Genomic DNA, 17,409 nt, shown 5'->3' with positions numbered 1-17,409 from the left:
TGATATTTTGCTATTTATATGCTATGCATTATTATATAACTGCGATACATAGATCTAATAGTCAACAAGCTTCTTTTGATTCCAGTAGATCAACATTTTTGGGCAGTGCAGCTATAGCGTATTTAAGCATGGATCCACTGTCGCTGATCTAATGGCCAGTCCAAATGAGATCACCATATTCATAGAGTCCTCATTTAAAAGAAAGCACCAGCAATTCACTATAATTATCTCAGTGTCTGTGCAGAAATTGGACAGATGGGGGCACTTATATCAGTATATGTCTCACACTTATTCCAGTGATTGAACACACTAATCCTGCAATGGATCTCAGTTGCCCCACAGGAGAACCTCAGATTCCTCTTCAATTTATTACTCCAGTTGGACAACTGAACACACATTGGGTAAGTCTACACTGCAATTAGACACCCATGGTTGGCCTGGGCCATCAGACTTGGACTCGTGGGTCTTGAGCTAAGGAGCTATTTAATTGCAGTGTAGCGTTTTCAGCTCAGGCTGCAGCCCAAGCTCTCGGACCCTCCCACCTTGCAGGGTTCTAGAGCTTGGGCTCCAGCCAAAGCCTGAACATCTACCTAGCAATTAAACAGCCCCTTAGCCCTAGGCCCATGAGCCCAAGTCAGCTGGCATGGGCCAGCCAGGGGTTTTTAATTGCAGTCTTGATGTTTTTAGCAAATTTTTGTGGCTTTCACTATAAATTGTATAATATGGCTTTCTGGAAAGGTTTATTACAGAGGCTTGGCAATGCTCTTATCATGAATTCTCAAGTTACTACTGCTAGACAGTGGAACAGTTTATATCCATTATTTGAATCGAGACTTGTTTACTACAACAGCCAAGACTATAGAGGTGGTTTTGTTATGATCTGATGTTCATAGAACCATAGGAGTTTCTTAACCTTTGTGAGCTCCTTGCTGGCTTTTACAAATCAGTCTATTACTCTGTCTCTATGGTGGTGGAAGGCTTACACAATTATAGCTGCTTATGGAGAGACCTGGATGTACATTTCAAAATGATTAAATTAAGGTGGTGGTTGCATACATGAATACCAAGTATGGTAACACCAGCCTGGTATTTATATAGCTATTTTTCTTTATTTTTCACTGTCTTTAGCAAATATCAATACTTATTTTTATGTAACGTTGCTTTTAATCTAAAATTCAGCACCCTCTCAAATTCTACTAGTTACTGGTGAACTAACCTTTCCACAGTTTTTTATCTTTTCCATTTGAAACAAAAAGCCTAATACCTCACTGCCTGACAATACTCTGTAATCTTTTACATCACGCATCTCCAAATATGTCTGGTATATAATCACGATACTTTAGCTCCCAAAATATTAAATGAAGCTTGCAAGCACAGAAGAAAAAGGCTTTTATCAGTATGTTGCCCCATCTAGTGCTGTAATAAAGCATTAAAGTACGTAGGTGATGTCATTTATACATCAAAAAGATATGGTCTTTGTCCTGAAATAATGACAGGTTTCAGAGTAACAGACGTGTTAGTCTGAATTCGCAAAAAGAAAAGGAGTACTTGTGGCACCTTAGAGACTAACCAATTTATTTGAGCATGAGCTTTCGTGAGCTACAGCTCACTTCATCGGATGCATACCGTGGAAATTGCAGCAGACTTTATATACACACAGAGAATATGAAACAATACCTCCTCCCACCCCACTGTCCTGCTGGTAATAGCTTATCTAAAGTGATCATCAAGTTGGGCCATTTCCAGCACAAATCCAGGTTTTCTCACCCTCCACCCCCACACACACAAATTCACTCTCCTGCTGGTAATAGCCCATCCAAAGTGACAACTCTCTACACAATGTGCATGGTAATCGAGGTGGACCATGTCCAGCACAAATCCAGGTTCTCTCACCCCCTCACCCCCCTCCAAAAAACACACACAAACTCACTCTCCTGCTGGTAATAGCTCATCCAAAGTGACCACTCTCCCTACAATGTGCATGGTAATCAAGGTGGGCCATGTCCAGCACAAATCCAGGCTCTCTCACCCCCCCCCCCTTTTTTTTTTCCAGGGACACACACACACACACAAACTCACTCTCCTGCTGGCAATAGCTCATCCAAACTGACCACTCTCCAAGTTTAAATCCAAGTTAAATCAGAACGTCTGGGGGGGGGGGGTAGGAAAAAACAAGGGGAAATAGGCTACCTTGCATAATGACTTAGCCACTCCCAGTCTCTATTTAAGCCTAAATTAATAGTATCCAATTTGCAAATGAATTCCAATTCAGCAGTTTCTCGCTGGAGTCTGGATTTGAAGTTTTTTTGTTTTAAGATAGCGATCTTCATGTCTGTGATTGCGTGACCAGAGAGATTGAAGTGTTCTCCGACTGGTTTATGAATATTATAATTCTTGACATCTGATTTGTGTCCATTTATTCTTTTACGTAGAGACTGTCCAGTTTGACCAATGTACATGGCAGAGGGGCATTGCTGGCACATGATGGCATATATCACATTGGTGATATCCTTGCAGCAAAGCCCGTTGCCAACTGTGCCCACATATCTCTTCAGGGGACACCATCACAGGGCCTAATAACATCAGCCACACTATCAGAGGCTCATTCACCTGCACATCCACCAATGTGATATATGCCATCATGTGCCAGCAATGCCCCTCTTCCATTTACATTGGTCAAACTGGACAGTCTCTACGTAAAAGAATAAATGGACACAAATCAGATGTCAAGAATTATAACATTCATAAACCAGTTGGAGAACACTTCAATCTTTCTGGTCACGCAATCACAGACATGAAGGTCGCTATCTTAAAACAAAAAAACTTCAAATCCAGACTCCAGCGAGAAACTGCTGAATTGGAATTCATTTGCAAATTGGATACTATTAATTTAGGTTTAAATAGAGACTGGGAGTGGCTAAGTCATTATGCAAGGTAGCCTATTTCCCCTTGTTTTTTCCTCCCCCCCTCCCCCCCCGACGTTCTGATTTAACTTGGATTAAAACTTGGAGAGTGGTCAGTTTGGATGAGCTATTGCCAGCAGGAGAGTGAGTTTGTGTGTGTGTGTGTCCCCCTGGAAAAAAAAAAGGGGGGGGTGAGAAAGCCTGGATTTGTGCTGGACATGGCCCACATTGTAGGGAGATTTCAGATTAACAGCCGTGTTGGTCTGTATTCGCAAAAAGAAAAGGAGTACTTGTGGCACCTTAGAGACTAACCAATTTATCTGAGCATGAGCTTTCGTGAGCTACAGCTCACTTCATCGGTGAAGTGAGCTGTAGCTCACGAAAGCTCATGCTCAGATAAATTGGTTAGTCTCTAAGGTGCCACAAGTACTCCTTTTCTTATTGTAGGGAGAGTGGTCACTTTGGATGAGCTTTTACCAGCAGGAGAGTGAGTTTGTGTGTGTTTTTTGGAGGGGGGTGAGGGGGTGAGAGAACCTGGATTTGTGCAGGAAATGGCCCAACTTGATTATCATGCACATTATGTAGAGAGTTGTCACTTTGGATGGGCTATTACCAGCAGGAGAGTGAATTTGTGTGTGGGGGCGTGGAGGGTGAGAAAACCTGGATTTGTGCTGGAAATGGCCCAACTTGATGATCACTTTAGATAAGCCATTACCAGCAGGACAGTGGGGTGGGAGGAGGTATTGTTTCATATTCTCTGTGTGTATATAAAGTCTGCTGCAATTTCCACGGTATGCATCCGATGAAGTGAGCTGTAGCTCACGAAAGCTCATGCTCAAATAAATTGGTTAGTCTCTAAGGTGCCACAAGTCCTCCTTTTCTTTTTGTCCTAAAATAAAAAATGATATAGTATGAAAAATAAAACTACAATAAATCAGAAGATTTAAGTGTTTTCCTTCCATATACATCATACCCACTCTTTTTTAAACCACATACACTAGTTCAGTGACCTATAACTGAACTGCACAACACATCAGAACACTTCATCCATTTTCTTTCATTGAGATACTGTACGTTAAATCCATAGGTCTTTAGTAATCTGTTGCTATGATACAGCATCATTGTGCAACTCTGCTTCTTGCTTGCCTGTTTATAGGATTCTGTTGTCTCTCATTCCACATTTTCATAAAAGTGTCTACAGATCTACATCACAGTCCTGGAATACTCAGGAGATCAGAATGTACTACAGGAAGCTCTGTGTAGTCTGTATTTTGAGTCATCATTTGCTCACATTAATTAACGTCTCAAACCATACATTTTCTCTTCGCTACTAACATTAAAAACAAAACAACAACCCCCCGCCCCCAACTACTGTCTGGTACCATCCCAGTTATTGTGGTATAAACATTTCCCTTCCTGACCATACCTCCTCGAGGTAACTCTGTGTGAAGGTATGCCAGACCCCTGGTTACCGAATGTGCCAAACGACAGGAGCTCACCCAGTCACTGGTGTGAAGACTCAAATACTTGCACAAAGAACCCTAGAGAAAGAGTAAAAACAGTGCACTGAAATTTTATCACGTTAAATAACCAAATCAAAACCTTTTCAAGGGTCCACATCACACGCAGTGCTCCCTAAGACTTTGATTCTGAAATTGCTCATCAGTCTACCTGCATGCTATCAGTTGCTGGATCAGGGCCCAACTTTACTTTTATCAATGTTTGCTGCTGCTATTGTTTTTTTGATTTAGTCAGACAATGAAAGTAGATAAACCAAGAGACTCATTTATTTTTTGCAGCTGTTATAATATTCTGAAATTCCTGATGAACAGTGCCTGAACAAAGGTAATTGAAGAAACTATTATGTTGAGTACAAAATGGTGGACTTTGAACAATATCAAGATTTTAGCCATAATAAGAGGTTTATGGTATTTTCCCAGTTCCAGCAGATTTAGGCTTGGTCTACACTACCAATTTATGTTAGTATGGTGCAAAATCCACACCCCTGAGCAACACATTCATACCAACCAAACTTGCAGTGTAGACAGCACTACGTAGCCAGGAGGGCTTGTCCCGTTGACATAGTTACTTGGGAGGTGGACTATATATGTCGACATAGACAGCATCTTCACTAAGCGCTATAAGTGTAGACAAGCCCTCAGTCAGTCAACAAACATTGCAGGGATAGAAACAGGAACATCATGATCCTCTTTCCCACTGAGAGAAGTTAAGAAAATAGAGCTAACAAAGCTGTGGAGGAACACATCTGAAAGAGAAACTGAATGCTCTCATTTTGGGAACTGAAAAGATTCTAGATAGCTCTTAATTTCAAAGAGTGTCCAGAGGAAAAACTCCAGTCTCTTCTATCTGGAAGATGCAAGATTTCCAGTAAAATAAGGGCCAGATCCTGCCAATCTTTACTCCCACAAGCACTCCTTTATGCAAGTAGTCTTATTGACATTACAGTCCATTAAACCTCCCCACCTCCCAGAGCCCAGCCATAGGGCACCCTCCAGCCCAGACACGCCCATCCTCTGACCCCTCCCTGAGCCCAGCCCTGGGGTGCTCCCCCAGACCAGACACCCGCACCCCCATCCCCCAGAGACCAGCCACTGGGCACCCCCCCTCAGGCCAGACACCCACATCTCCTATCCCCAGAGCCCAAATGTGGGGCATGTTTCAGAACAGACAGCCACATCCCCAGTCCCCAGAGCTCAGCTGTGGGGTGCCCCCAAGTCCAGACACTCGCAGCCCCTCCTCTTACAGCCCAGTGTTCCAGAGGGAGAAACAGCCTGATGCTGAGTCCTGGGCTCGTACCGAATTTCTTGTACACTGCCACCTTCCTTCAGGACATGCTGGGAAATGCAGCTGCCGGGAACCCTCCAGCTCCCCCTCCTCCCAGCAGTGTCTTATATTTGCAAGCTAGGGAGCTGGTCTCTGCTGGGTCTAATGTCCCCAGTTCTTGGGGGGGAAAGGAAATTCTGTGCAGAACATTAATTCTGCACAAATTCTGCATTGCACAGTGGTGCAGAATTCCCCCAGGGTAGTATATGCATTACAATACAGTGCTTATTTACATGATTGCATACTATGTTTGCCTATAAGACCAGCCTCATTTCATACTCAGGTATATAAACAGCACAATGGCAAAAGCATATTTTTTCCACTGTCCTCAAATTTGAAAATTAGCTGAACTAGTTTTACTTGATCTTTCAAGAACAATTTTCTCTCTCTCTCAGATTAAGACCAAATGTGGAAAATTTCAACCAGAAAATTAAGTTTGGGAAAGGTTTCAGAGTAGCAGCCGTGTTAGTCTGTATTCGCAAAAAGAAAAGGAGGACTTGTGGCACCTTAGAGACTAACCAATTTATTTGAGCATAAGCTTTCGTGAGCTACAGCTCACTTCATCGGATGCATTCAGTGGAAAAAACAGTGAGGAGATTTATATACACACAGAACATGAACAAATGGAAATGGATCATGTACACATCAAGAGAGTGATCACTTAAGTTTGGGAAAGTGATTTATAACAAAAAGGTTAATACCTCACTGCCTGACAATACTCTAACCTTTTACATCACACATCTCAGAATATCTCTGATATATAATCAGAGCACATTTTTTGCTTATGTAAACCACTGCACCTGAGGTGTGCATGAGACTGAGCTTTTCCTGTGGGAGTTCTTGGTTTGTAGAGGTCTTTCTGCTTACACATCCATCTATCACTGCTATGCTTTTTCAGAGACATTTTCTATTTTAATCACTGTCACCTAAGACATCCTTCATAGCATTCAATTGTAATCATTGGCGCCTAGGACACTGTCTCCTTTATAAGTTATGCCACATCATTTGGCTTTTAAAAATAAATTTTATATATATATATATATATATATATATATATATATATATATATATATATATATATATAAGCTTAAAATATCTTGGATGGGAAGCATTTAAATATAAAGAAATAATTATTACTATTGATTAAAATCATTGCACTTGGATAGTCCATTCCTGTTTGAACACTGACGCTCCCCACCCATTTTCTCCCCGAAGACTCATCCCGCGGCCCTCACCCTTCTGGGCAGTAGTGAGTATGGTATTAGTAGCTCAGCCACACAAGGACAAGTCTCACGTTTAAAAGTTATCCCACTGCCTGAATCTATTAACTATTTTATATATGAAAACCAACAAGAATCAAATAAATAATTCTGAAATAAAATTAAAGCTTGTGTTTGTTATATATATTTCACATACACTGCAATGATTTTATTGTAATAATTTCATCATTATTAATGTATATAATCTTAGTTATAATGTATACACCCCCCCCCCCAATGATTAAATTCACCCACTTCTGGTATGAGGTCTGCAAATCAACCAGAACAAAGCATACTACACAACATTTTGGCAAAGGGTATGGAGGAAATTGTTCCCATCAGTCTCACTTCCTGCCTATCTTTTTTAAACAAATATACCATGAGGTCTTTAACATCCACATGGAGCAACCAGACTCATCCTTAGTTTTTAAGATCTCACGTGAAAGATTACTCTCCACCTCCCACCCCCATAACACGCACACCATAAATGGCATATAACTCAATTTATTTGCCATGGGAGAATTAAGGTGAGGTGATCCAGTCTTTCTTGCCTGGCCTCAGGCCCCTTTGAAGTACACTGGTCCTTTATGTCTTTGCTCTTCTAGTTCAACTCCAACTATTCTCAGATCCTTATGTCATATTCCTATCTCCTCTAACTCAGAGAATATAGCAGAAGTGATACTTGCTTAGGGTCTCTGTGCCCTCCCCAGCAGTCTCATATCAGTCCTCAGGGGCTTCTAATCCTGTTCCTTGAATAGCTGTTTGCCAGTCTACTACTGGTACAAAGTGGTTCTCAGCCTCTCTGACAGCAACCCCCTTCTGCCTGGGCTGCAGTTTCTTATCTCAACTGTTGCTGATCAACCAATTAGCCACAGCTGAGGGGGTAGCTACTCACCCCTTAATCCCTTAGGCCAGGTCTACACTACCACTTATTTCAGTATAACTTACATTGCTCTATGGTGTGAATAAGACCCCTCCTGAGCAACATAAGTTATACCGGCCTAAGCGCCAGTGTGGACAGTACTGCATCCTCTCTATTTTGCTATTCTTAGGTATACAAAACAAACCAATTTATTTTCTATGAAGCACTTACATTGGGATAATATTCCATCACCAACAAATATTCCATACGTCCATCTGCAGTGAATCGCTCATCTCCCACAATGAAGCGGGCAATATTGTCATGCTCCATCAGTGGGACTCTGTAAATGTTCCTCTCGTTGATAAAGTTCTGGCGGTTAGCAAAGGAAAATACTTTTACAGCCACTGGACGCTCATCTAGGGAACCTTTATACACTGCTCCATATCGCCCCCGGCCAATCAGCTGTAAAAAGTTTAAAGTAGTCATTACATTGATTCAAATGGTAATGATCAAGTGAGGTTTTCACGCTGCAAGGTAGAATGGATATGTATAGGTATGGGCCACATTTTAAATTGCACTATCATATACTCAACATGTATTACCAAATACAGTGTCAGAATTCAAGAAATACATTTTCATAAAATTGAGGTTCAGATTTGCATGGAATAAATGCATACACACACTAAAATTTGATAATGGCATGGCACTATTCTTCCACAAGGAATTACTCATTATGTACAGGCAAAGAAATACACGTGTGCGCACATTTTTGGAATACAGACCTCTGACTCCAGTTTAAAGAGTTTGTTTTTAAAACTGTTACTGCCCCATGACGGAAAGAGCAGGGTTCCAAGTAAATGATGAAGTTTTGAACACTGTATTGAATTTGGTTCTCAGAGAAGACAGATCCTACAGCTGCATTTATGTGATCCTAAAGGTGTCCCAAACCCAGAAGGCAAGGGACTCCCTGGTATCTAGCACTGAGTTTCAGCTGGCTTGACCAGTCCAGTACCCCAACTCACTGCTGTCATAATCTGTATCTAAAAGGTGTCATGTAAGGTATCGGATGCGAACAGCTGACACCCTGGTGATTAATATCATTGTGAAATGTACACATTAACACTATATATAAAATTACACATACTCTCTTATATTATGTTTTGCAGTCTGTAAACCAATCATGCAGGTAAAAGATTTTTTTCTAGCCAAAGGAATGTGGGTCTGCCTGCTTGAGTGTGTATCCCATGTTATTCAAGCCAGGTAAGGCCAAAAGACAATGGGTATTGGAGATTGCAGGAAGATCATTTGCATTGTAAAAAAAATCATAAATGAGGAAGAAGCCAGCATAGCATCTACACCAGACAGTGTGACTTTTACATCCAGTAGGAGAAAGGAACTTTATTGGGGACACTCTTCAGCATTTCAAAGGTTGATTGGACTGTGGGGGGGGGGAGTGAACCCCTAAATCATCCTTCACCTGAAAGCGAAGGAAATCAAGTGCTTTGAGCTGTGGCTAAAGAATGGGTTTGCCATGCTGGAAGAATGACTGTGGTGAGAAAAACTTCTTTGAACAAAAGACTCGTTTGAAGCTGAGTTTTAGTCTTAGAAGCATCTTTTTACTTTTGTTTGTAACCATTTCTATCCTTATTCCTTATACATGGTATCACTTAAACATAGGTCCTTTTGTTAATAAACTGGTTTTACTTTTACCATAAACCAACTCAGTGCTTTGATGGAAGGGAAGGGTCTGTTAACCCCCTAGTCAAGTTAATAAGATGCTGTGTTCTGTGTCTTTAAAGGGGGCAGCGAACGTAAGATTTTGTAGGTCCTACAGACAGTGGGGCTGTGCACTGGAGAAAAAGATGTCTCTGGGAACTCAGGAACTAGCGTTCACTGATTCTAACCTGCTAAGCAAGATTTGGATTGGCAAAGTCCTGAAGAGAGTTTGCTGGCACTGCAGACAAGCTGGTGTGTCAGGGAGCTAACACATAGCTTAGCAGCAGCAAAGCTCTCACTTGCTGAGGCTGAGAGGAGTAACACAGTGGCTCATGGTTCCAAGAACCCCAGCACAGTGTCACAATTTACAACTGTGGTTCTACTTTGAGTAGTTACATTGTAAAAATGGCATTGCAGAACTCCATGTTTATTGTGTCTCACTTATTTTCACAGACATCTTGCTAAAAGTTTGGAAATTAAAAATAAAATGATCCTTTTCCAAATGCCAGCTGCTAAGTCAGCCTGAGTCAAGCCAGGTTCCTTCCTTTTCCCACTTCGCCACCAGTGATGATAATGTTGCAGCACAAATTATGCACTCAGTTACTTCTAAGCATCCCATTATCTTCAAATGATGCTATCAATTACACTTGTGCAGTCTCATAAGCCTTCAGCCAGAGTTGCACAGGTGTAACTGAGGGCATAATTAGCACTGAAATATATTTATTAAGATGCATGAGAAGAAAAGAAGCAAGACTGGCTCTCAGAACCCAAGGAGAATTTGCATCTAGCAGTTAAAAAAAATCCATATTTTTATTTCTAAATGGAACAATCTTGATATGAAATTAGCAAGACACAATAATTATAGGGCACTACTAAAAATAAATATTCACCTTTTAGGGTAGAATAGTTTAAAAATGTTATTTAAAAATTTGTTTTAAAACCAAGCAATTGAAAACATTTCTATGTTTGAAATTGTTTTTTAAATCCCAAATAGAGCTTTTAAAGCAGCCACTGGGACTTAGACCTTCAAAAGGAATAAATAAAAAATGGTGGCTGCAAAACAATCTGCTGACATTTCATAGTTTTTGTATAGAAGGCCCTGAAGGAGCTGCAGATCCTACACGGCAATGCATCATGAAAATGTCACTACTGCACAAGCACACTGACACACCGTAGTGAATACATTGTACTGTGTAACAATAATGCAACGTTGTCCAAAAGTCTATATGACATTCCAAGCAACCATAGGTAAAACTAGACCTTATTCCATTTCTCTATGCTCCAAATGTATAAATTAACTCATTTATTCAGCATATTTTTTAAAAAACACAGCACACATAAAACCCATTTTTTTCTGTACTGCTAACTAGTTTTCTTTACCATCTAATACAATAATTTGCGAAGTAAATGTTTTTTAGCTCATGCATGACCTCACTGTTCACAGTTAACTGTAGTATGTGTCCTCTTTTAGCGAGTTTATGAGCACTAAGTAATCTTACTTGTTGTATGTACTGCAAACCCAAAGAATAAAAGCTATGAGTTAAGGATGCTGTCTCAACCTCTCCTAGCTTTTAGTGGTTTGCATATCACCCTTAAAGACATACATACTTTCGGCTTGTTTAGGTTCTATATTTGCCCTAATTTAAAATTGTTATAATCTATTGGGGGAAAGTCTAGAAAATCTAACTTCCACTTTTCCATAACTCCCTCCCAGTTCTGACCCAAAACATAATCCAGTCCCAGCATAATTCCCAGTGCCTTAAACCAGTACGGCTCCACAACAGCCCCCTAGCAAAGTCGGGGGACAAGAGATCACCCAAGCCTCAGCAGGAGTGGGTCGCTCTTCTCTCAATTTATGAGAGCTGATGAAGCCTGATCAAAAGAGTGCTGACATTCAGTCAAAACCTGAACATCACAATCATGAGTAATAAACAGAGTCACATCATCAACTTACTTGGAGACTCACCGGGACACAAGCTCAAACAGGAGAGAAAGGCCAGAAAGGTGCTTTTGCAACACGCATAACAGAGGCTTCATAGAAAGACCATATAATAATCCAGACAGGGAACAACACTGTCTGATTCCTCTACAGCAGTGGTGGGTATCCTGCGGCCAGCACGTGGCCCGTCAGGGTAATCTGCTGGCAGGCCGCGAGACAGTGTTTACATTGACTGTCCGCAGGCACAGCCTCCCGCAGCTCCTAGTGGCCACAGTTCGCCGTTCCCTGCCAATGGAAGCTGCGGGAAGTGACGGCCAGCACGTCCCTGTGGCCCACGCTGCTTCCCGCAGCTCCCATTGGCCGAAAATGGCAAACCACGGCCACTGGGAGCTGCGGGCAGTTGTGCCTGTGGATGGTCAATGTAAACAAACTGTCTCATGGCCCGCCAGCGGATTACCCTGACAGGCTGCGTGTGACCCGCAAGCCGCAGGTTGTCCACCACTGCCCTACAGACTGGAAAGGGGGCACTCAAAACACCATTCACCTTGAGAAGAAGACTATATATGCATATATATCTCATTATACAGCAACTGAATGCAGAGGACAAACCTGGGCTCAAAACCAAAAGCACAAAGGACGCGAAACAATTATCTACGATCTACATTATCAAAGGCCTTTTCTTGGTCAAGGGAAATCAACCCCATATGCAAATCAAAGATTTTTGAAGCTGAAATTACCTCCCGCATTAGGAAAAGGTTATCAAAAATGGACCAGTAGGAACGCAATAGGTCTGATCAGGGTGCATGACTGAACCAATCAGTGTTCAGTCTATTTGCCAAGGCATTTGAAAATAGGTTCTATTCAGGGCAAAGCAGGAATACAGGTCTCCAATTCTTCACCTCCCCAAGGTCCCAATTCCTAGGCAACAGGAAGAACTGCTCGATGACAACTGAGTAGCCGTTGTCTCTGATGCCCCCCTGAAAAACCTGAAGCAAGTCAGGCCCAAGAAGGGCCAAAAGGCCTTATAAAACTCAATAGGCAAATCATCAATACCATGTGCCTTCCTTAGAGCACAGTCATTTAGTGCAGAAGTCAATTCTGAGCATGTCAGACCCTATTCAAGTTCATCCACATCCAATGCTGAGATTCTAAGAAGATCCTCAAGGAGCCACCAAGTCTCAGATGGACACACAGGCTCTGTGGCATACAGGTCTAAGAAAAAACTCACAGCAAAGTTCCTAATCCCATCCTTCATCTTTTGATTCTATGAAGTGTCTTGTTGATAGTGTTGGTTTATTATTTTTTGGGGAAAGGATAAACTTCTCCCTGGGACAATGAGTGAGTTCTACTGAATATCCTTCCCTCACTATCTCAAGCACTCATTTTCTGAGATGGTTCACTCCCAGATGAAGGCACTTTTCATGACAGGTGAAGCCTTGCAGGTAAAACAACTTGTGGGAAGGGGGGATGCTTTGCACCCTTCTCAACCACCTCAGCACTGACATTGACTACATGATGGCTCGGAGCAGGAATTTTTTCCTTCCTGGTTCCCACCAACCTTGCCTTCCCAGGAGATTCAGGAGGCTCCAGTGAAACCTTCCTGTTTGCTCTGCAAACTCTACGAACAGGAGTCCCATGACTAAGGGAGAAGACATGGGGACTCGAAAACATGTCACTGACTCTGGCCTGGTCTTAGTGAAGGAAGCTTCCATAAAGTCAGCTCAACTCTCTTGGCACAGACCTTGCCCAAACTCCTACTTGGAGCTGGTTTCACTGTGGCCTGCTCAGCTATCTTAGAGATGACCTTGCCTACATGCCATCAGAAGCCAGACTTCCCTGCAGCCCACTGCAGTGTCTCAACAGGGACATGGAAGCTGAGTTCCTGTGGCCTGCTGTCATTCTCTGCCATTTCTGAGACACGGGGACAGCGATGCTGTCCTTCAAACTCTCCTCAGTGCTAAATTTTTTAAGTTTAACAGTTTTGAGGTAGAAAAACCTCTAAGTCAATGAAGAAACAGAGACACTTTGTTAATCTTTTATACATCCTCTGAAAGTTCTGATACAAAGGGAGACCTGGAGTCAGCTTTTTGTGCCACCCAGAGGCAGAGAATTCTGGAGAGTTATTCCTGATTCCTAAGCGGAGGTCCAGAGAAAAGATCTAGACTGCGTCCAGTTGCCATAGACATGGGGAACACCTCACTGTGCAGACTATTTGACATGAAGGAGATTGAGGAAACATGCAGCACCTCACTATTATTGAAATGTACTACTGCAATCCACAGTAGATTCTATACTTACAGTAATGTTATAACAATGTTTCACACTATTACTGTAAGATATTGTACTTCTAAATATTTTTAACATGGCTATTATCAAATAGAAAAAGCATTTCTGATGTGACATTGAAATACAATATATGCAAGTACCCCTTACTGCTCTTCAGTAGTTAATGCTCTTCTAAAAGAAGAGCACATTCTGACTAATATCAATGATACTGGTGAGTAAAGAGAGAGGGTAAAATAATGTCTTTGGCTTCTGGTATTTCTGAGGTAACCTCTATTTGTTTAGTGATTGTGTTTATGGTTTTTACTGCAGTTCACAACAGATACAATCAGGACAATACAAAAGTGGGAAAATATAGCACATTTATTACATATATCTGTTTCTTAAATATTACAACAATATCTGGCAGGTAATTTGATCACAGGTGGAGCAAACAATGAAGAGTAAATTACAGAGGCAGAAATTCTGAGTGGCATACTTACCTCTAACAATTTTAGATTATCCAGGTCTAGTGAAGGCTCTGATGCTGCTGCCTCCATCATGTTCATACTGTGTAGACCTTGCTTACGGTCCCCTGCAGATACAGGTACCAAAAGTTCTGACAGTTAAGATTTTATGCAAGAATACATATGAGAATGGTTACAGAACTATTCTGGGACTTGACAGCAACAGTGGCTGATACAGTGAAGGACATGCCAAGCCAGGAGTAACACTGCAAACCCTTCTCCCCAGAGCTAGTAAAACTAAGATGGGAAGAGTAGGTGGTTGGGAAGGTGATGGCTACTTGCTACACAATTATTCTTTCGTGCGTGACACAGAATCCCACTGGTGTTGGCCTTAGAGAAGACTGATGGCTCCACTCCAGCTATTTGTTAAGCAGAGGATTCATGGAAGAAAAATGGAACCCACATTGAAAACGTGTGGGAGTCCTTATAAATTTCTATGGGCCATTAAGAAATGTATTTAAAGGGGTGGGAATAGAGGGAGGTAAGGGAATTATAATTGTGAAGAACAGTCAAAAGAATAATATGAAAAAAGAAAAGCACATCAAATTCTACCTGCAAGCATCCTATATCCAAAGAATATAGCAGCAATCAAAACAGCTAATACAGAGACTGAGGCCAAGGCAATAACAATAGTCTCATCTCGGTGAAAAGAATTAGATGAATCTGAAAGAAAGCAGAAAGAGGACATGTCATTTTTTTAAAATGTACATTAGAAAGATTCAGGACCATACAACAAACAAAGTAACAGAAATGAGAAGCAAATCATGCTGTATGGATTACACTATATGTCCCTAATTTATTTTTACCTTGAAATTTAAGGAGGAGAGAACAGCTGACTAGCTAAACATGGCTGAGAACATTATCTCTGGAGAATCTGCAGGGCCTTCCTTGCCTGTATGGAGAGTGAGACACCAAAACTGGAAACTGAATCATTGTCTTCTTCCATTGGCAACATTCAGAACAACCACACAAGGTTGATTGGCCCAGCCCTCCAATTTTTATTTTTAACAATGTTATGAATGACAGAAGCTGTAACAAGTGCATTATGCTACTTGAAAATGCTATAATAGTTTAACATTCAGGACTTCTTCTAAAAGGGTCATTTGGTTTTGTTGATTTAATGAACATGGCATATAAATTCACCAGAAGGCTCCCCTATCCTCATATGATTTCTAGTTCTAACTCACTTGTTTTCCTCTCATCCCTCATTTCTCTAGGTTTTGAAATCTATAAACTGTACAGAGATTATATCTGAAATCAAGACATTTTAATATAGTTAAAATCCTTAGTTTTCTTTAATGAATAATAATCCTTCAGAAATACATTGCAGCATGAAATCTAGGAAATCAATCAGTAGCTGAAATTAAAACAAGTTAGATTCAAAGATTGATGGTATTTCCCAAAGCCCTGAATTGATTCCCAGTCTCTCTAAATGCACCCACTCAGATGTCAAACCTCATGATTTTATCTATTCTGAGGTGGAATTTCGCTGTTCTCCCACTCATAGACCAGGCCTTGGGCTACCATACCTTATATATCAATAGTGCTGCTGGGTCAGATTTGAATCAGTGGCATTGCAACCTGGCACGTGGGGTTACAGTGCTACTCAGATTTGGCCTGCCACTCACTAAAACTTGGCCCAGCTGACCCTCTGTGTTGCTGTGACCTCGCACATGAGATCACAACACACACACCCAGGAGACAGGCCCATCCCCATGGAACAGGAGCCACCAGTGCTGGGTGTGAGGAGGGCTCACTCTCCTACAACCTCACCCCCAGGGACTCCCTTCCACACCAGGCCCATGAACCATCTAGGATCTTCACTGGCACAAAGAAAGGAAATAATGGAATTTTATGATAAACTCTGAATGGGGCAGCCCTAGGCACTGGAAAATCCAGCAAACAAGATGTCACAGGGCCTTAATGGCTGTTGGCCTTGGAAATGATATTTAGAGTGTATACATCACTGTTTGCAAGGTCCTATAAAACCTTCAGTCAGGGCCGTTATTAGGCATACGTAGCATACGTGACTGCGTAGGGCACCTGAAAATTTTGGGCACCATTCCCCTGGCTGGAATGCTCTCTTCTCCGCCCCCTCCCCTGCGCTGGGCCCGCAGGCTTCTCCCTGACCTCAACCCTGCCCCCTCCCTCCCTCCCTCCTCAGCCAGTCAGCTGAGGGCGCCAGCCTCCGCGTCTGCCACCCCAGCCGCGGGGAACCCAGAGTGGCCTGGCCCACCACTGCCCGGAGCGGAGTCCCTCCCTGGACCCTGCCTGCCTACGCAAGGACAGGAGGAGTGAAACTTCCACGTGTGTCAGCGGGAGGGGGGCGGCAGGGAGCCGGGCCAAGCGGGGGAGGGATAGAGGGGAGGGGGACTTAAAGTGCACTTCCCTAACTGACACAGACACACACACACACACAGAGACTCTCACACCGACATACGTTCTGCCTCTCACAAGTCACAGTCCCCCAACACACAATCACACACACACTGTCTCTCTCACTCTCACACACACACACAATGATGAGAAACATTACAAAAGAAACCAATGAGGAAGTGAATAAATTCTGTATTTAGAGCAGGATGTGAATAATATGCAATAAATAATGCCTGGGGTAGCACGTTGGATGACGAAGATAAAATGGAACACTAAATAGCTGCTTATTTAGTGAGCACCATCCATGCTGTACATTGAGGCAAGGGTCCTATAGAAAAAATAGGATGTGATCATGTAATTAAAGACTATCAATGCATACACAGAAGGGGCCCAGTTAAGTCTAAATAGGCAACCTTAAAAGTGGTATTTTCTTACTTTTGAGTGCTTGACTTTGGAATCTTAACATTCATTTATTGTAGCTCTTTGTGTGTAATATATATAAACAAGTAGACAATGTGGAATAGCTATGAAGATTTCTGTGTATTATATATATCATATTATATTTCAGAAGTAATATGTGATCAAATAATGAAGGACTGTACTGTAATGCATATTTTTATATACATTAAACAACTTTCCACTAGTCCTCTGTGTTGCCCATTAAAGCTCAAGTGCTCTTGTGCGTGTATCGTCTGCTTTGTACTTTATACAGTAAATGATT

At 41.9% G+C, this 17,409-nt stretch overlaps 2 protein-coding genes across 4 annotated transcripts in view; one reads left to right on the top strand and one right to left on the bottom strand.

Annotated features, from left to right (window-relative positions):
- The window catches only part of LOC311528396 (uncharacterized protein), a 69,266-nt gene extending 51,985 nt beyond the window's left edge, over window positions 1-17,281 (top strand). The window contains exon 6 of the mRNA XM_084643391.1: window positions 15,132-17,281. Within this exon, the coding sequence (XP_084499517.1) occupies window positions 15,132-15,152 (21 nt within the window). The 3' untranslated portion in view covers window positions 15,153-17,281. The remainder of the gene's footprint in view (window positions 1-15,131) is intronic.
- Window positions 1-17,409, bottom strand: part of BMPR2 (bone morphogenetic protein receptor type 2) — a 178,739-nt gene that overhangs the window by 19,892 nt on the left and 141,438 nt on the right. For all 3 annotated transcript variants that reach the window (XM_084643386.1, XM_084643388.1, XM_084643387.1), the window contains exons 4-7: window positions 14,865-14,975; window positions 14,289-14,380; window positions 8,100-8,330; window positions 4,330-4,444 (exon numbers count right to left, since the gene is read on the bottom strand). In XM_084643386.1, coding sequence (XP_084499512.1) covers window positions 4,330-4,444; window positions 8,100-8,330; window positions 14,289-14,380; window positions 14,865-14,975 — 549 coding nt within the window. The remainder of the gene's footprint in view (window positions 1-4,329; window positions 4,445-8,099; window positions 8,331-14,288; window positions 14,381-14,864; window positions 14,976-17,409) is intronic.

Source organism: Lepidochelys olivacea, assembly GCF_965140295.1.
Source record: "Lepidochelys olivacea isolate rLepOli2 genome assembly, chromosome: 11".
NCBI classification, from domain to species: domain Eukaryota; kingdom Metazoa; phylum Chordata; order Testudines; family Cheloniidae; genus Lepidochelys; species Lepidochelys olivacea.
The sequence above is the reverse complement of the archived record's forward strand: the minus strand, read 5'-3'. Positions and strand labels throughout refer to the sequence as shown.